Consider the following 21,196-nt stretch of genomic DNA (forward strand, 5'->3'; position numbering starts at 1 on the left):
TCAAAGCTCGAAATAAAGGGCATTTCACGCTTGGCAATAAAATATTAAAAGTGCATGTGACAGATACCGAGGATATTTATGTATTTTTATGCACTAAAAAAAGTAGATATAATAAAAATAAAACAGTAAATGATAAACGCCGCTAAAACGAAACGAATCTCAAGTAAAACCTCTGTAAAAGATAAAAAAAGAAGTAAGATAGAAGAGAACTCGAAGAAGCAACATCTACGGACTGTAGAAAGAGAAACCAGAGTGCACATGCATCTTGCGAAAAACCAGATGTACAGAAGCGAGTGTAAGTTGCACGAGAAAGAAAGAAAAAAAAAGAAAGATAGAAGAAAGGAGGAAGAAGATGAGACGTTGGATGGAAGATGAAGAGGAGGGTGGAGTGATATAAACAGAGCAAGAAGAAAGGAAGAAAGTCGAGGAAGAGAGAAAGGTGGAGGCGAGGCGTGTGTGCAGAACGGAGGCAATGTCACCGAACTTACATAATGTGTCCTGTTTCTTCAATTACACGCGCCGAGATATCGATGCAACGTACATTTAGGTCGCTTGTACCTGTATATATATATATATATTCAAGAGACCTTTGCTCCTGCCATAACCGTGGAGGATGGAAATGGCAGTTGCAGAACAAAAAGAATGTGGGACGTTGTTCTCTCGAACGCAGATACGCCCGATGTATTTACTCTTTATATTATTGTCTCGTTCGTCATGTACAAAGTGAGAGGAAACCTGATTCTTTTACGTCAAATCCTTCTCCGTTTCTCTAAACCAACGAGTCAAACAAATCTCTAGCGATCTTCTTTCTCAATCTGTTCCTAACTAAAACCATCATAACCATTAACCGAGAATCTTAAAACTTCCTCCAAGCGATAGAGACAAGCCAAATCCAGCATCCTGTGTTCCTTGCATCGACAAATCGGAAAAATCTCCAACCACGTATCTTCCTACGCTGTCAATTTAATTCCCAATCTTCTCGCAATATTCATCGCTATACCTGTTATCTCAGAGACCTAAAATTTCCTTCAGAAACAGTCGAAATCCTCCTTCTCAGCCCCAACTTCAACTTAGATCCTCCTAAACCGACAAACGTCGAAGATCTTCGAAATAGCCGCAGAAAATGCTCGTTATACCCTGTTTTAAATTCACCAATCGATCGAACCTTCGATGCCAACATAACCCAAAGGAACGGAGGCACAGAGTAACCTACGATAAATGCCAGATCGGTGGCAAAGATCGTGGGACGAGGTATCGAACCGTGTTACGCCCGTTTCGGCGCGTAGTACTCTCCTCGACGGTCAGAACATCGATAAAATCCAGCTATCGAAAGCAGATCGATCCACGCAACGCCGTCAGCTCCCTCGAGGTGTTCCTCGGCTGGCTAACTTTATCGGGCTCGCTCTACTTTCCATTTTAATTGCGAGCACCTGGGATTCTTCCATGGAATCCGACGACTGGAAACGAATGGCAGATGCGATGTGTCCGCGCGAATGGTGGGATCCTACGTCTGTAAACGTCGCCGGCGACACTTTCCACTCGAATGGTTCTTCGACGCGACTGGCAGACGTTTTCTAGGTGAATTGAACGGGGATTCTGGATAGTCGGTTGATACCAATCGACGGAGAAATGGGAGAACGAAGGGTGATCAGGTACGGTTCTGACATGTTTGAAAGTCTTATAATATATATATATATAAGTGATATAAGTTGTACCAATATCGAGGAGATTGGAGTGGTTTGCGGAGAAGGGTAAAGAATGTGCTTAGAGATTTTGGAGTTGTATCGATCCAATTGGTTTCGATTGAATTTTTTATGGATACAACTAAAGAGAAGCATCCTAAGTAGAGATTCGTTTCATTCTGTAAATATTATAACGTATTACGCATATTCTGTATATTTTTCAATTTTGTCCAAACGAATAAACGTTCTGTCTATAATAAAATACCAAAACTGTACCATTTGGCCAGTATGAACGAGCACAATATAATCAGGAGCATTCCTGCGAGTTTCTTCTACGATATAAACTTGGCATTTGTTACGTGTATTGTGTATCCTGTATCCTATCTAGACAACTGTTCAAAAGATAAATTATTTAAAAAGATACCGTAGCTGTACCATCACGAGAGCCTTTACATTCCAAAACTAATAATTCTCGTATTATCGTAACTTTTACGATAACTTTTATTTTCCAATTTTCAAAATCCCGCCATATCATGAAAAATTCGCGGAAACGAAATGTTCCATCTCCGTTACTCGTATATCGTGTAGCTTACCAAATTTCCTTGTTGTCAGAGGCGCGGCAGAAATTCCTCTCGCGGAGGGATGACCGATGCGTGTATTGGCGCGGGTGAGAGGTGGAAAGCGAGAAGAAGAAAGGTAAGAGGTGCGGATCCCTTCCCTTTCGTCCAGAAGCTTGGAAGAAGACTCGAGAGGAGATCGGTGTAGTCGCAGTGCATCGGCTGCTACACGCTGGCCGAACGTTCGACGTCGGACACCTTCGCCGGGACACTCATGCAACGTGCGACAAAATGCCGACCACGCTGCCCGTTCTGTGTAAGTGTCGTCAACGTGAACAGGAATCCGATTTCGACCGCGTTCTACCGTATAGCGTACGATTCGAGGCCGATTCCTCCGAGGCTACGCTCGACTTCGACCGAGTCAGATCGATTTACCTGTATGGGAAACGTAGGTCTTTTCCCTCAGCGACAGGTAAGAGCTGTCCATTGGTTAGTCCAAGAAGGTGTAGAAATCGTCTCGAAACGAAGATCGAATCGCGTGTTAACGGATGACCTTAGAAGGTGTTCGGTTGACGAGGGTTTGACGTGGTTTGACATAGTTTGAGGTGCCTGGCTCGTAGTTAATTCGTGGTGCTCGATTAATGGTTGGTTAATGAAGCACTTCGTAATTGATCGATGGTGCTCGCTCTATGGTTATTTCATTCGTAGGTGTTGGATTACAACGTGTACCTAATTTGTACACCAGCGGTTGTTTGATTCGTGGTGTGCGGTTTGTGGTTGATCTGTCAGTCTGGGATTAAGGTTAGATATTTAATTAACGCTTGGTACAAAGTGTCCACAGTTGAATAGTGGTATTCGGTTTATGGTTGTCTGATTCATAGTTGTTGCGTTGTAATGTTTAATTTGTTTGATTGAAGATACGTGGTTCGCGATTGCACCGGTGTATTCGATTTTCAATTCGAAATTAAAGTTACATGTTTGATTAATAGTTGGCGCGAAGTATCTGTAATCGAATCGCGATATTCTATTTATAGTTGTTTCATTCATGAATTATCTGATTCGTACTTATTGGATCACACCGCGTTTGCTTTGTATGGTATACTCATTTGTTCCGAGGTGTACAGTTTGTGGTTGATTCGAGGAGTCCCATTTTTTATGTACCAGTACATCTGACCTGCGATATCGTATTTATAGTCGGATTGAAGTCGATTTTTACTCGTTACAACTTCGTGTTGTGTCTTGCATTAACATGTATCGAAAGGTTCGACTTAAATAATCTTCAGTGAAACGTTTGGCTCCTATCCGAAAGGTGATTGAATGTAAAGAAGGAATGTCTACAAGAAGTGACGAGTATATTAGAATAACGACAATGGGTATATTTACGCGTTGGTTGATAGCTTTTGTGTCTTCAGTGACGGTCGAAGAAAAAAGCATAGCTATTGAGTAGTTTGACAGCTATATTTTTAACAGAAGTACGAAGCTGATGTTAGTTTAAGATAAGAGAATGTAAAAAGGGACGAATAGGTACTTTAATACTAGAATTACCTTCGGTGTAAATTAACTATCTCAAGTAATAACGATCAAGTATCTCTGATAATCCTTTAAATCTTAATTTAAACCGTAATTAATAAAATCGGATAGTCAGATGCTTCCCGGGCACGATCAGAGCATATTGGGGCCATTTTACAAAACCATATTATGCGCCCGGTACTTTATGGTTAAAACCTTATGAACGTATCACAAATTAATAAAATTAAAAATTTCGTCTATAGGTCAAGGCAGTGCAGCGATTAGATACAAAATAGCAAAGTTCACGATTCCTAAGCCAAGTACAGTCATGTTGCCGATTCCTCACGAGACTTGCTTCGTACTGTTTATACTTCGTAACTGCAGCTATGTATCTCGCCAAAAATCAACAATTTTCGGTTCGTCCCGAGCCACTTTCGCAGGTTTGCCTCGTACTGTTTGCACATAAATTTCTAGACGATGAATATTCAGAAATTATGTCAATATGAATATTCTATAAGCGTGAAGCACCGAGTGTAAAGTAATTGCTTCATCTTCGCCTAATTCTCAATTCATTGATACTTCTTAACAGAATTCAGAAATAACGAGCTTCACCGGGATTAATCTATCGGAAGATCATTGTTTCAACATCGCGGCTGTTGCGTGGGCGTAATTTATTTCGTTTGGCATTTACATGGCGAATAAATTGGTGAAATAATAGATCTGCCTTCCATGATATAACAATGAACTCTGAGATATTTTATTTACACTTCCTCTCGAAAGTTTGCAGCACGTTAAGACACTGTCGAACGGACAGTTCCTTCGATAAATAAATATTATAATATTATTCTTCTATAGTATTTAAGCTAATTATATCTAATTATATGTAAAAACGAAAATTCCATAGTTATGATATTCCGATCTGCCAGCAAAATACACGGAAAAGTATGTTTCGTGCAAAAAGAAAAAAGCGTGTCAAACGTTTGAACCAGATTGTGCATGCAACAAACTTCGAAATAATTTTGTTTAATCTGCGATATATGTTAAACCTGCAGTTCCGTCTTCGCACGATACAAGTGAAATCTTGGTGATTCGTGAACTGCACGAGAGACAGGAACACGTAAATATATTCTCACGATTCTACTCGGTGTATACAACGAAATTCTGTTACGATTGTACGAATGAACGAGAGATTCAATTGATCGGAAGTAACATGCAGATTGCTACGATAGATTAGATAAAATACAAATTGGAATTTTTGCTGTCGTAACTTCTTAAGAGTCCTCATCCATCTGATCGAAGTTCCTTATTAGTTATGGTATTATCATTCTGTCGTGACTTTTTCATTTTTACGAGTTACGCTATTGAGATATATTTTAATTATGTTCTTAATTAAAAGTTTTTAATTAATGTCAGGGAAAAGAAGATAAGATCCTTTGTTATCGTTTTTAGCTTTATTTTTAAGCGTTTCTCCCATTTTAATGAAATGGAACTTTTTCTATTTTAGGTGAAAAAGATATTCTAATTTATCGATATATTTAATGGATCGCGTGTAAATTACAAAAGGATGATCTTGTAATTATTTCGCTCGTTACAGCTCATTCTTTACATCGTCGAATATACATGTAGAAATTGCGTAACATCCTTTCACAGATAAATTCTCACCGTCACCCGTGCATCAATCAGTAGCTGATCGAATTGCAATTGAATTTAACGTAGCTACTGGTTTCTTCGTGACGACAGTGAGAATGGAGCGTGAATGAAACAAAGAGCTGAATAGAACGGTAAAAGCAGTACAAACTTTGAAATAGTCAACTTCGATAAAGTTGGAACAAATTACACGCGAAGCGTCGAATAATTTCTTAATAGTAAATATTATTTGAGAAATATTAACAAATTGAAGAAATTAGATATCAGCAGGTTATTTCAAAGAATAGGAAAATTACTAAATACTTGTACATCATCTTAAATATTATTTTACGTTTTGAAACAAATAAAATCTATTTTAAGTAACATATTTGTTCTTTTTAAATTGGTACAATTTCACACGATAAAAAGTTGAAAAGTATAGAAAGGCTAAGAGATTGGAGTTAAGTATGAAAAAGAAGAAACAATCTCAACGAAATAAAATGAAATAAAAAAATTCTAACTTTCGAAAAATTAATTGAATTATGTAATAAATATACCAAACAGTATCTAGATAGCAACGAAACATCTGTAATTAAAAATGCAAACGAGTGACTTTTAACATGAAAACTTAACCGAATGACCTGGTCTTTCACGATTTACGGTATGCGCGGCTTCCAACTTCTTAGCCATCCAACTTCGTGACCTTTCTTGCCTTCATCTTTTTAATGCCAACATCTACCACGAGTATAGAGCCGCGCAAGAAACATTTTTATCTCCCGAACAAGAGTATCAACGGTGTGGAATCCATGGAACTCTGATTCTGAACGATAATTGCCCCTCCCACGACACGCGATCCCGTTATCTCGCATTCTCAATGACATCATTGAGCGCTATACTTTTTTAATTAGGTTACACGCGAGAAAGCGTTCGAGACAAAACCTGAAACTGCTCTCCTACGTCTTTTTTTTCGATGTATTTTTAGACTGTATACATTTATAGATTTCTATATTCTAGTGAATTAATTAAAGAATATTTTACTATGAAACAGGACTATACTATAAACGTTACGCAATAAGATTCCTTAACTCTTAAGTTAAGCCGCGAATTTTCAACCACGCTGTAGTTATAACTATTTTTTCGAATTATAAGATTGGTAATAAAACGAAAACTATATCTTCTTCGAAACATTTATCAATAGAAATACCCACGTTAAATAAGAAGAAACACGATAAAAGTACAGAGAAATCTAATTAGTGAATATAAATCATCGTAAAAATGAAACTGAACTTTGAGAGAAGTACAATCTTTAAATTATATTTCCCTCGAATGGATCTACCAATTACGGGTTAAATATCTTGAAACAAAAGCAGACAGTTCTTTCACAAGATCAGTTTAATTAAAATGTACCGCTACGTTTCGTAAAAAGTAAAAAATTTGCGTCAAGATTAGAAGAAAAGACTATTCTTTTTCCTGTTCTTCTTATCAAGTCTGTGAAAATACTGTACGATACAGCCATTATATCTTAAATTATAGTCACTGGAGTACAGTTTAATGATGCACTCAGTGCGTCACTAGAATTTCGTCACAAGGATTCTTTTCGTAATAAAATGGAAGCAAATGTCTGTTGCAGTAACCAGAGTGTGCGTCAGAGACGATGGAAATTCAACGTTCTGAGTTAATGCAACTGGCGGCCCGCAAATATGAATTATAATAGTTGCGACTATACAGCGGTGACGAAACGTCGCCAGAGATTCCACTGACAGAATCACGAATTACATAGAACGAAGAAGGCAGAAAAAAGACCAGCGATCATTAAGGAACAATAGGTGTTTCTCCTAAATTATCTTAAACGCTAAATTGTCAGGTCAAGTGACTAAGGCAGAAACTTTCGTGGTAGACTCGTCGCAATTCAATTTTCTGTTTGTGTTCTCCAGACAAACAGCGAAAAGACTTTAGAATCATAATAAATCGCGGCCTTTTCACGAAATTACCGTTGAAACGAAGATTAATTGGACATTTTAACTAGTTTTTGGGACAAACGATAGCTCCAGCTCGAAGAGTTAATGAAATTAACAAAATAAATGTACATGTATCTGTATGCGTGTTAGAATTCTGCTTTAAAGTATTGGTTTGGCAACTAAGTGATTGCGGATTTTGTCATTAGGTGGTATTGATAAAATCCGCAATCACTTAGTTGCCAACCCAATAGCTTCAAATAATTTTTGAGACGATTAGTAGCTTGTAGCCTCAAAGAGATGAGGAAAATGAGAAGTTAATATACGAGGATTTTACTAAATCATATTGGTCGGATAATATTAGTTAACAAATTTGTTAAATGACTAGTGGCCTGTGGTTAGAGAGACGATGGAAGTACCAAATGAATATGTACGTGTTAGAATCTTAATAAATCACAGTCTTTTCGTTAAATTATTATTGAAACAATTCTAGTTAGTCGCCTTAACCAATTTCCTTCGAACGAATAATAGATTGCAATGGAAGGGGCAATGAAATTAAAAAAACAGATTATTACGATCCTAGTAAATCACGGCTTTTTCATCAAACTGTCATTATAACCTGTTTCTTGAATAAATTGATCAACGCGGCTTTATTATGTATATAATTTTAGTAAACCGGGTATCGACGAAATCGAGACGAGCTGACCTCGGTCAGTTTCTCAAAGACGACGACGAGAACGAGAAAACAAATCGATTTAATTAATCTAATTGAAATAATTATAAACGACTGTCTAATCGATTACGAGAAACGCGAACGTTTAACGCTATTAATAGCGAAAGCCTATCATCGGATAACGCTAATCAGTCGTTTGCGCTCGTTAACAACTCGAAAATTGATCGAAATTTCCTACTTTTACTTGCGCCTTGGCAAACTTTCCAATTCGTTTCGCGACATAGAACGTGTTCTTTCTCTTACGACGAACAAAACGTGCTAGCTTTTTCAACGCACGTTCAAATATTCTCGAAATAGAGCGCTCGAGTACTGGTTCTAACGTACTAACCGAGTCACCTCGAGTGGTTCGCTTTCGAACTCGATGGATGCCTATAACCGGATCGTGAGGCTATTGTCTCGCTCGACTTTGTTGTTTTACATGATTGGATGACAGTCGGGGGAAAGATGGTCATTAGAAGCGACGAGCTGTGAATGAGTGTATCGATTAGAGGGGAATCGTAAAGGGGCGATGTTTCGTTGTTGCGGGGGATCCGGCGTTGGTGGAGCAGCGATGTACGCGTATGTAATGCCAAGTAGAAAGTGGAATTCGCGGATCGGGATGAGATGATAAGCGGCTACGCCATGCGTTTCCTTTGGAAGCGTTGGAAATGGAAATAAACGCCGCTGTATCGACCGAGACATTGGGAAAACTTGCAGATCCGAAGCTTGGGAATTCAAATGTTGAAATTAATCTTGCGGGGTACAAGAGGAATTTGAAAAAGTTTGCAGATTAATCTCTCGGAGGACGCATTTTTTAAAGTCAAAAAGATATAAAATTTCTGCGAACAAGTACCGATGTATCCTACGATCGAACATTGAGAGTATAACTGCTGCAATTCATCACGCGGAAGACGAGAAGAATTTTAAAAAGTTTGCAAATTAACCTCTCCAGAGAGGTATTTTTTAAATCTAGAAAGATATTTCTTCTTGCAAAGACGTATCGATATCCTCGATGTTCCATAAAATGAACATAATTCCAATGGTTAATCGTATATTTTTGTATATTATTTTTCTCAGACTACATACACGATTTTTATTCTACTTGGAATTATTATTATTATTATTATTATTATTATATTTTTAATCATTCGCCTATGTAACATCTCTAGTAGAGGCACTCCTCTTTGCACAGATCTCGTGACGCTGGTCTTATGCAACATTCACGGCAGTCTTGAACATGAAATTCCAAGGAGGAGCTTCCTGTCACGAAGAGCCATTGATGGTACCAGGGGGAGGTATTGCGTTCGTTTCGTTTCGCGTGTATTCACGCGGATGCGTGCGTACGATTAAACAAGCCTACGATGTCGTTTCAGGAAGTTCTTCGATCCGGAAGAAGAGGGAGCGTTCGACAGTTACGGATCTGCTGGTGGCCAGTACGATCCTTACCAAGAGAAAACAGGTAGATTGTTCGTTTCTTGTCTTTTTTTCTATGAAATTCCTTACTAATTAACACGTAGCAATTTTAATGATTTAATTTTATGCCAATTAACCGTAAAATCAGGAAATTCGTCAAAACGACGAATTATCTCGTTTTATCGAGATGCGACGTACAGAGGAATGTAACTTGAAATTGTAATTATCTTAACGTTCGATCTCGTAAAATGATATAAAGTCACATCTAATCACACGAGATGATGTATCGTTCGAATGATCATTTTTCAACTATCTTATTTTAACAATGTCCTAGCCTATATCGCCGTGTGTTACTTAAAGTGTGAAAAATTTGTAACGTCTGGATTTCATATCGCTGTCAGATACTGTCAGTCATCGTAATAATTGATAAGTGGTTGAACAATGCTACCTAACAAAGTCGATGGCACTGTGAATAGAAAGATCCTTAACAAGAAACGACGATAACTATCTGAGAAGTGATTTTATGAAAATAATCAGTCGGAGAACGGGGACGGGTCAAGGAGTCCCTTCGTTCTCTCGCAATTTCTAATATAAAAACTAAAATTGACTTTCCATTAAATCTCCACTGCGCAGAAGAATTCTCGTTAACATTTCTCAATTTTCACATTTAGATTTTATTTGCCTGCAATCGCAGTTACTTTATTCTTGTGTCCCCAGCAATTAATAACTCGCGACATCATTTTTATTCATTGACACGATTATTTAATACGTCTACAGTCGACAAAGAGCATTGTCATACGAACGGAGGCGCCAATAAAAAGGACTCGCAATATGCTAATTCTCCGACGCTTAGGCGGCGTAATGTTATTCATCTTGTTCCTTTTTCTTCGATTAATTACGCGTTGACACCGATTCCATCGATCGATGCTAGTGTTGTTAAAAACAGACACTCGTTATGAATGATCGATCATTAGAAACGAGGATTCGCGTTGCAAAATATTTCCAAGATTCTCAGTATTTTCCACATTTCTACAATTTTATATTCTCATATTCCACGCATATTTTCAAGATTCTACGTGGCTTCTAAGCAGCCTCGCGAAAAGTACAAAATTACTACTCCTCTCAACAAGCGTAAGACTGTTTAACGCAAGGTACAATCAATCTTACACCAATCCAAAGAACTTCTCACTACGACGATGATCTATCAAAACGGGCAAATTACTATCGACACCTTTAACATTAAGTACAGAAATTACGAGGAAATCGATGGGCGAATCCAAATTGCTATACGAAGATCCTCCATTAAAGATATAATTGCGAGTTACAGTCTGTTTTACAGGTACGAAGGAAAAATTCTGATTACCGAGATTATTAATAATTTTTCTTTATTTTTCTATCTTCGCAAAGTATGAACCTACATAGTTAAATACCGAGTGATAGACGTTCCGTTGGATTAAAAAGCAGAGTCGTCGGACGAGAATATTATCAAGTGACGTGAAAGGCGTTAGGTATGACGGATGATGGAAAAATCGCGCCATAGGTCACGTGAAACCTCTCGCGACATGCAAGAAACAAACCATAGAAATCACGTGTAGCGCCGTAAACGAAGCGAACACATCCTGTTAAATGTCACACACGCTGGATTATCCTGACGAGGTGTTTTTCACGACCTTGACTCACCACGAGCCATTATGCTCCTTTATGTAAGGCCTGGCACGTGATGATTCAGTTTCTCCGCGTGAAATCCGTGTTGGTCGAATCTTTCATTTTAATCACTGTTTATTCGGTTTTGAATATTCTTTTTCTGGCTGGCCAGATATTTTATATTTATACTTCCTACGATTACGTATTATCTTATCGAATTATATATGAATAACCTTGTCCTCTTTAAATAAATTCTGTTACACGCTGTACGAAGAAATGAAAGAATAAAATTCAATCGATAATTTCCTCATTTTTTAAAATCTACTATAATTGGATTTATCGTAATTTTATTTTATCTTCGAAGTCGAAGAATCGACGAAGAAACGAATATTGAAATAAATATTTTATAGAACATAGAACAAACAGATTTTGTCGAATTCCAATGATTCTTTACTTTTACGAAATGGATCACTTGTAGAATTTATCTAAAGATCTGGTGGAGTACAAAAGAATATTTTAAACAATTTTTCATTAAAAAGTCTAAGAGCCTGAAATTTGATGTTTAGTTATTGAAAAAGTGAAAGTTTCTATGATTTGCAAGAAGTTGGAGTTCTAAAGAAACGTAAGTGTGTTTTTTCGAACAAACAATTAACACGCCATTCATAGTCATCGTAACATTTACCATAATTCAGAATGTATACCTTTCATTCTTAGCATATACGAGCACAATCATCGCATCGTTCAAAGTTCATTGAAATGCTCACAGTCATTCGATGATATTTATTTAATGTCATGCTAAGATGATCCGCAGATGCTTGCCATTCTCTCCAATTTGTTACTACAATATACAATATAATTTTTGAATACCTTGTCGGTATTATCGTCGATAATAACCCGCAATATAAAATCAATAGCATCCAATTCATTTGGGTAATATTATTCACGTTTATTAATTCGACGCTTCTAGTTCGACTATTAAGCGAGCAGTGAGTACTAAACGATTGTAATATGTTCTTTCCATTTTTTTGTTTTAGATTTGTCAGACATTAGGAGGAACGTGCCAGGAGAACCAGGTATTGATTATCCGGCATACACGACGCTCCCTCAGACAGGTTTCACGTGCGAGGGACGCTCACGAGGTGAATTAAATTGTTCCTTTTTCTACCTTCGTAAAACTTAGTATATGGTTAATACACCATTCCGGAATAAAAATCTGTACAAAATAAGAGATTTATTCGCATAGAATTTCATCATAAAGTTGATGTAATTCTTGCTTACTATTTATATCGTTACACATATATTGAATTATATTTTTGTTTATTTAATATAACTAATTATAGTAGTAATGCAGTTAATATATCTAACTAATTATCTTGAAACAAAGGTACTTTGTATAATATAACTATACGATAAATTTTAAAGAAATAATTCGAGCAATTAATTGTTAATTTAACAAACTAACAAGTGTCTTGTAAATATCTCGATGGATCTGCGATTTTTTCTTCTAGAAATAATATTTCTCTTTCTCTATTCCCGGAAACAATACATCGGCCACGTTATTTTACAATTTTGCATTCGTAGTTTTTCGCTTAAATATTAGGTCATCCCATAAGTTCGTGCCGTTTTTCGAGCAGTTATATATGTTAAGATTGTTTACATACCTTTCAGTTTCATGAAAAAATGTAATCCCTCTCTCGTTGTACAACTTCTTCCCATTTTTCTGGTAGGGTCATTATTCCGTCTCGATGAAAGTTCTCTTGTTTTTCTTTAAAATATGAAATGTATACACAAAAGTCGGCACGAACTTATGGGACGACCTAATACTTGGGATTTTCAGATAATATAAGGCAAAAGATTTCCGCAGTGACTGATCTATAGAATCGAAGCGAGTATGTTTCTAGATGCAATTCAATTCCTCGGTATAAAATCGAAACAGATCTACGTACACCTTTACCCTCAATTTCACTTCATAATGCTGCGAATTACTACGTACAAGAAGAGATTCTGTTCGGACAGCTAATGCAACCACGTCAGAGTTAGTCAATTTTCACATAGCAATCAATGGTATGACCGCTTGATCTTCACCATTCAGGTAGAAAGAAAGCGATTGAAATTGGCATTTATATTAATAAAATCCATAGATTGCTCGTCCGATTGCTTCTGTCCGAGTTCGTAGAAACGAAATCGAACGTATTTGTCGCGAATATCTTTCGAATCGAATGGAAGAGAATATTCACTTCCTCTGTGAACAGAGAAGTAAAAGTAAGAACATTCTCGATATAATAATATGCTTAATAATAATAATATAATGTCTTTCTTAAATCTCAATTTCCTTTTGGGATTCGTATATTCGATTACGTAAACTTTCTCATTTATAAAGAATTTTAAATCAACCATATGAAACTACAATCTTCGGTGTTATCCTACTAAATTTAAATCCTGCGAAACGACATTTCGTATACGCCAATTATTAATAAAAAATATTAAAACAAACGGTTTTCAAAGTGTACGTATCCTATTAAAGATCCACGTGCATCGGCATAATCATACGACCGATTACCATTGATTCACACGTGTTTCGCGCTTTTCCACATGCAGTATCGATGTCAAGGATGTCTCTCACGCACACGATGCTAGCACGTGCGACCTGTGAAATCCATTCGCAGTATTTTCTTCGGTTTCGCAATAGGTCAGCGTTCCACTAGCCGTGGGGCGAAACTTGTCGCAAAAATCGCACGAAAATGTTTGTCGATGTACATTTCAGCTGGAAAGGCGAACGTTCACGTCGCCCAACGAAACGTATTTATCTTCGGTTGCGCGTGTTCGTTCAAGATCTGGTATGAATCTTCTTCTTGCGTCTTATGAAAACTTTCAGCTCGTGGAACGTTGCCAGAAGCAAAGTAACGATAACAATTGAAACTTACGAAATTGTTGGAATTGTTAGAAAATTTTTATACACAGTCGAAGAAGAGAGGTTCGATCTCCTGATTTGGATTAAATTCGAGTTAAACTCGAAGAGAAACTTGTCAAATCCACACAGCCGCTGAAAATCTTCCAGAGAACTGTTAATATAATCTGACTGATAAAAATTAGGGACTTTTAAACGTTCATATCGACGAGAAAATAATCTTTTGCCAGTTTCACGATTCCTTGCTGTGAAAATAACAGGTTCGTTGGCGATTTCGTCCACAGACTTAATTACAGTTATGAACAACGATCATTTAGATAGGTGGCGCGAATATGAACGAGTTCCAGAAGGCAAAAGAAAGTACAGTCTCCGTGTAGTACTCTGTTATATAGTTTCTTTATTGAGCAATATCCTGATAATCTTGTACAGTTATACGATGTTCCTGCAGAAGTAACAGAATGTCGGCGAAAGCGACTCAACAATAAGATAAAGGCCAGACGGATAATCCAAACGATTCTGACGCGAGGCAATCGCCGTTCAGAAGCTTAGTATGCTGTTATTCAGCTGGTTACAAATCGGTACGGTGTTTGACTTTTGCCGATGGAAAATAGTGAAAGCTTAATACTTTATCTTACTGTATCGGAATTTTTCAGAAGGAAGATTTTAGTTTTTTCTTTGCTTTGAAAAGGGAATTACTTTGAAGTTTTTTTTTTAAATTAATTTTTTAATTCTGATATTTGATTAAAAATTTATATAAAAAGGGGAGTTGATCATTTTAAGTTTCGAATATTACATTAAATCTATCCTATATGTCTGTGTGTGTGTGTGTAAAAAGATTAGCCAAAACTTGCAACGTCTTCTTGCAACGCATGTAATTGGGATTATCGCGAACTTTACAGATCCTGTCATTCTTTTCCAAATTTATCCGTGTTTAATGAAAAAGTGTTCTATTTTTGGTTATTTATTTCGTCGTAAATTTATAGAATAAAACGTCACGCGATTCGTGTTTCTTTATTTCATCCTGTTTAGTCTTTTTTCAAGTTTTAACAGCTTCTAACTCACTGGACGTTGGCCGTATCAAAAATTTGTCCACAAAATGGAGATTGTTTTTTTAGTTATAGGTTTGCGACGTGATTTTTCCTGGTTGCTGGCTATCTTAGACGACAGGCGGCACAAATATGATTATCCTAATATGATTACATAAAGAAAATTAAAGACTTACATCCTCGATCTCTCTTTCTATCGACTCTATTACAATAAATTGTTTGGTTTCAATAATTTGTTGTTGGTTTCTGAAAAGTTAAATCACGCTATCTTACAGTAAAATTAAAAAAATTTCTAACACGTCCAACTGGCACTAAATCAAACGTAATTCTAAAATAAAAATCGAAGCCTCACGACTCCGACTTTTCCTTCTTTCCTGAAAGAAACCTCGGTAACTACTTTTAATGCGTCATCCATCACTGTTACGTTCGATACACACGATATCCATTTTCTTGTCGAAAGAAATCGTGGCGAGCATTCATAGAATGAAGAAAGCAACTTAATTGAAATTTCCAAGCAGCAGGTCATGTCGCGATGAACACTGGGGCGTCTTTTGTATCGCGAGTCTAAACTCGCGGAAGAAACCGCGTTATTAGATAATTCAAAGAAAGAGAGAAAGATGTTGAACAAGCATAGAAACGTCGCCTCGCGTCCCTTACGTAACGCGCATCTTATTTAAACATTGCTTATTGCACGATTATTTTAAACTGAAAAAACAGAATAAAGGAACATTTAGAAGACAGGAGCACGGATTGACCAAGTATCGATTTAATAGCGAATCGAATTGTTCATATTTCGTTTGGTAAATCGTTGAAATTCTTTTGGAAGGTATAGTGTTATTATCAGAATGGAAAATAAAATACCCAGTTAGTCGTATTAAAATATCGAAATTCAGGGAACTGGAATCTAAATTTCTCTATTAACTAAGAGAAAAATAGGAAAAAAGAATTAGAACAGTTTCTCAAGTATGTAAAATGTTTTAGTCTTTTATAAGACTATGGATTAAAAATAATAATTGAAAGAATGATAGAGAGCTTTAGAAATGTCTGACATCCGAACACTTTGATATTGAAAAAGTGGAGATATCGTAGATTTTGTATTTCGATATCGAAGGTTATCACGGAATCTCATAATCTAAAAAAATAAACATTTCTAATTTTCCTTAGGGTACTACGCGGACGAGGTGGCGGGATGCCAGGTTTTCCACGTGTGCCACGACGTATTGGTCTCCTCCTTCCTCTGCCCCATAGGCTCTGTATTCAGCCAAAAGCTGCTCACCTGTGACTGGTGGACCAAAGTAGACTGTTCAGCTAGCAGCAAATACATAGACGTGAATCGTAACAGTTACCAGCAAGATGACGACGAGATGATTCGAAACGCTTACGCAATGATCAGTCTTCAATCAGGAACAGACGTGACCAAGGATGGTCTGGTGGATCCTGATCGAACTGGAAGCGTGGTGGACTATCAGAGAGGCCCAGGAAGAATCCTCGACTATTCTTCAGTTGACACAACAGGAAACGACTTGAGGACCAATTTCGAAGACTATCGTAGACCTGCCAATCGGGATTTCCTGTCACCCTATCAGTTCAAAGACAAAAAACCGGAAACCAGTGGAAATTATCAAAGCAAATTCTATTCTAGCGAGAAATCCAGGTCTCCCTACGAAGATTCGCCGATTATCCGAGTTCAGAAGATCAACGATCCAGGATTTGGAAACCAGAGGAACAAAGATTTCCAGGAGAACTATCGAAGGCCCAACGAGTTCACCAATCAGTTCCAACCATCTTACGCACCTACTGTACCGACTGTCACTACTACAACTAGGAGATTTTACTCTCCAACTGTCCCTACGACATTCAAATCGTCTACTTTGGCATACAACAAATTGGACCAGGCGATAGACAGCTCTGAATATTATCTTTCGCGCAGTAGGTCAAACAGCTTCGTCACTCCTCCTACCAGAGTCTTCTCGAACGACGATAAGAGTAGACAGGATTTAGGAAGAGACTTGAAAATAGCTGAAGCTGTTTCTTTGAGGAAACCGAACAGGGATGATGATTATAGTAGACAGGAGAGTTACGAGTATGATTATGACGATGTCAATAGCGACGAAACGAGAGACGAACGTCCTAAAGAGAGATTCCAGGTGAGGGTTCTCGACGATTTTAATTACAATCGTACCAAAGTGTCGAACGGAGGAAGTTCTTTGTTTGATAGGGTCTACGCAGGATTCAACCACAACAGCAACGACGAAGAACCTGTGGACGACTTCGAAACGAGAGGTAGCATTGGTCTAGGCCACGCGTTTCATCAGTCGTTCAGGGGAATCTCGGTTGACGAACAGAATCCAGCGAGAGACGAAACCAAAGTTTATGGTGAAACTCAAAGAGGAATTAATTTCAATAAAGAAGACACTAAGTACACCTTGGTCAGACCGGAGTCTACGCGTTATCCCGGAGAAAAGAAAGAGGAAATGACTGAACAATACCAAAGAAACGATCAAAGAGACACAAAAACAAATAAGGAAGAATTTCTGAATAATTTCAATACTTTCCCATCAACGACCGCTTCGTCAATAATCGAAAGTACCATCAAAGCAACTACGAATCTTCACGAACCACGTTCTTCGATATCAAATGGATCGAGTGATTTGAACAATTCTACCGACGTAAATTCCGAATTTTTTAATGAGAAACATCCCATCGATACAGAGGACAGTGGTTCTCAAACATCTAGACCAGTCGAATTTCTAGAATCTCATCAAAAGACGCAAAATAAGTTCCAGATAAAGGTGCCAGATCTACCTGAAGGATCCACTTTATTTAATCATTATACAACTCAGAATGATGAACCTAGTTCAAGAACGACTGAGATACCGAGGTTCCAGAGCATTGGTCCTGACGATTATGTCGATCAGTCTACTTCTTTCGATAGAAACACAGGAGTAACGAGCAATTATGAAAACGTAGAGATCTCTGAAGACTCCAGTTTGCAGAATCATGGTAGTACAGTGGCTAGACCCCTAGTACCCTCCACTGGGTCATGGTTTTCTTCCTCTTTCTCTGACCAATCGAATACCAAAAGTCCGACGAAAGATTACACCAGACCCGAAGAAGGTGAATCTCACACAAATCATTTTGATCTTTCTTTCAAATCTACGAATGACACTGAAGAGAAACTCGAGGATGATAAAAAGAGTGAACTTCGGTTTACCACAGATGATGCTGTTCAGAATTCCAGGACGATTTCTGTGAGTGCAAGCACCGTGTCTCCGCCAAAGATTATAAAAGCTATAACATCCTCAGGTTTCGTGAACTCCTCAGGAAGTGTTTCAATAATTAAAACCCCCGAAGAATTGTCGACACAGGGACCGATCAGAATTTCGACATCTCCCGTAACTAAATCAATCGATATTGAATCTTCGATATCAACTTTCAGACCTGTAACGCATAGGAGCATAGAATCAGTCAGAAGCTTGGAAGAGAAGTCGAAAGATGACAGAGATAGCGTAGAATCCTCGACCGTGAATGCTTTACTTGGATCCATCATGCCAGAAACTTTAAAGCACATCGAAGAAGCTATAGAGAAGAATAATTCGCCTTACCAAGTGACGTTGACGATGAACAAAGGCGCAGAGCTGATACCTACCGGACAAGATATAATTAGCAAACTGATAGCCCAACAGGGCAAAGAAACGTCGACCCTCAATGACGAGGTACACGAACTAGAAATAATTAAATCTTTGGAGCCAGAAGTTCATAGAATGACAGAGTTACAGATCTCTGCAGCGAATATTTCGGACGTGAGAAATGCGTCTAACTTCGGAAACGATTTTATCAATTCCGATCTAACCGATTTTAAGAGAAATAACCCGAATACAGTCAGTCTTCTTCAACTGATGTCGGAATTAATGAAGCAAGACCGAGTTCCTCGACCATTTTCCCTGTCAGTCGCTCAAAATCCGGAACTACAGACAGTAAATTCGAACGTGCAACAGCCGGATGAAGCGACATTTAGGTCTCAAGAGAGTTCTACGCTGCCGAACTTGAAAACTTCTGCTCCTCGATCGAAAGAAGGGATTCTGGGTCAGCTAGAGCAGCATTTCGGAGAACCTCTTTACAGAGAACAGAAAAAAATATTTGATCTTCCTGAGAAACAGAAATCGATTGATTTCCAGACTGTAGTTCTTCTTAGGAACACGAATAAATACGAACAATCGAGCACCGATAAGACGATCGTGCCGATTCTTCAAACGAGTTCTAAGATAGATATTAGATCGACGACGACATCTACGCCGAAGACCACGTTTACCACGAAATCTGAGAAGACTGTAGTGAAAACAGAATTTGTTCCATCGATTGGATTCTCTTTTGATACCGACGAGGGTAGAGAAGAATACGTTGAGGCTGTTTTAGGTGGCCTGATCGAGCCACAGGCAGCAGAAAGTCAGAAGAAAGAAATTATCTTGAAAGAGAAACCAGAGGGAGAGACGTTTTTAAAAAAGAACGAAACAACAAAAAGTGTCCCAGAAGAGATTTAAGGGTTGTTTCTAGGATGATTTTTCCAAGGATGAACTTAGGTTTAGAACGAAATCTGTGATGTCTTGCCGTTTCGTGCTTTTTATGATAGATCTTCTCGACCATCTTTTTTCTTCTCCTTTAATCGATATTTTTGAATATTTTCTTTTTTATTCTCGGGGGTATTGCGAGTTCGAGACTTTTGTAATTAACGTCCCTTCCTTCGTGATTGAAAAATATAACGAATCATTGAATGCAGAGGGATTATAATATAATAATTGGAAGTGAGGGATTAATCATTTTTTTTGCTATTTATGTTGCGAGAGAATTAAAAATTTCTTTTCTCCTCCTTATCGATTGAGAGGATTACAAGTGAGAAATTTGTATGAAATTAACGTTCCTTGTTTCGTGATTTAAAATTTCAACGAGCTTTTGATGGAAGTCTTGGAAGACGGAGATTAATATTTCTTGTTACCATTTACGTCGTAAGCGAAGAAAAAGGGCTGATATATAATTAGTTTCATTAACTCTTCCTAGGATATTCTTACTTTTAATTAAAGCGACTAACATAACAGCGAGTTGGGTGTAAAATGTTTTTAAGGTTTTAAGATAGAACTAGACGTAACATGTATAAAATGGTAATTATATTATCGTTGTTGATAAGATCTATCATTGGTATTCAGAAAAACAATATCGTTACTATTTAATAATACAAAGTACGTTTTACTAACTTGATAACCTACCAATGACAAGGAACAGGGTTTCGATACTGTAAACTATAGATTTGTAGATGTGTGTGTTAATGTATGTACGAGTGTGCAAGAAGCAATAGCAATTATACGACTATTAAATTGTACCTTATGTAACCCAACATTCTAATGATTCTTAAATATATCCTATCGTTGCGGAGAAGAGCTTCTTTATTTCCTTTTGAAATTCTTTTAGACTTGAAAACTTTGAATCTTTTCAAACTTGGTCATTTAAAATTTAGAAATCGATAAGCTTGAAACTTTCAAATATCCTAATTGGAAATTTTGAAAACTCGGAAATTTGGAGTTTAGAAACTAAAAGATTCGAAAATAACAAAATTATTCGATTAAATATTTGTTAAATACAAACATTCAAGATTTAAAAATCAACGTTTCGGAATTCGCAAGGACTACAAATTTCACCGTTGTTAATTAATCACATAAACATACTTTTCTCTAGTTTGCCTCTATACACAAAACGTTGGTTATTTGCCATGGCAACATCGATACATCAAGTTTCGTAATTCGTACGCGTTTAATCGATTCATAGTGTACTGTGCTAGGTTAAAGTGCTCAAGCCCCCTTGTAAACAGTCTGAGAATTTTATCGAACGATTAAGTAGTCAAATAATTAACATTTTGAGTCAGAATTATTATAAAAGCAAGACGAGTCGAAAAGAGCAATGACACAGCTATTTTAATGTACTAAAAGAATAAAGATTTTGCATGACACGTTGAAGTTATTGAAACGTTTGAAAATTCTTTAAGAGGATACCGTTACGAAAGCTTTAATTGATCAAATTATGGCTGAGTCAGAAAGCGAATCTATAAAACCTGACGTCGAAGGCGAAGACGAAGAAGATGAAGATAACAAAACG

The 21,196-nt window shown here is 37.3% G+C and overlaps 1 protein-coding gene across 1 annotated transcript; it reads left to right on the forward strand.

Annotated features, from left to right (window-relative positions):
- The first annotated feature begins 1,472 nt into the window (after positions 1–1,472).
- Positions 1,473–20,482, forward strand: LOC126920222 (uncharacterized). The gene is made up of 6 exons (XM_050730267.1): positions 1,473–1,652; positions 2,295–2,555; positions 9,234–9,336; positions 9,415–9,500; positions 12,133–12,237; positions 16,217–20,482. Exons 2-6 carry the CDS (start codon positions 2,531–2,533, stop codon positions 19,591–19,593), a joined length of 3,696 nt encoding a protein of 1,231 aa, XP_050586224.1. The 5' UTR covers positions 1,473–1,652; positions 2,295–2,530; the 3' UTR covers positions 19,594–20,482.
- Positions 20,483–21,196: the final 714 nt, after the last annotated feature.

This window comes from Bombus affinis, chromosome 9, assembly GCF_024516045.1.
Source record: "Bombus affinis isolate iyBomAffi1 chromosome 9, iyBomAffi1.2, whole genome shotgun sequence".
NCBI classification, from domain to species: domain Eukaryota; kingdom Metazoa; phylum Arthropoda; class Insecta; order Hymenoptera; family Apidae; genus Bombus; species Bombus affinis.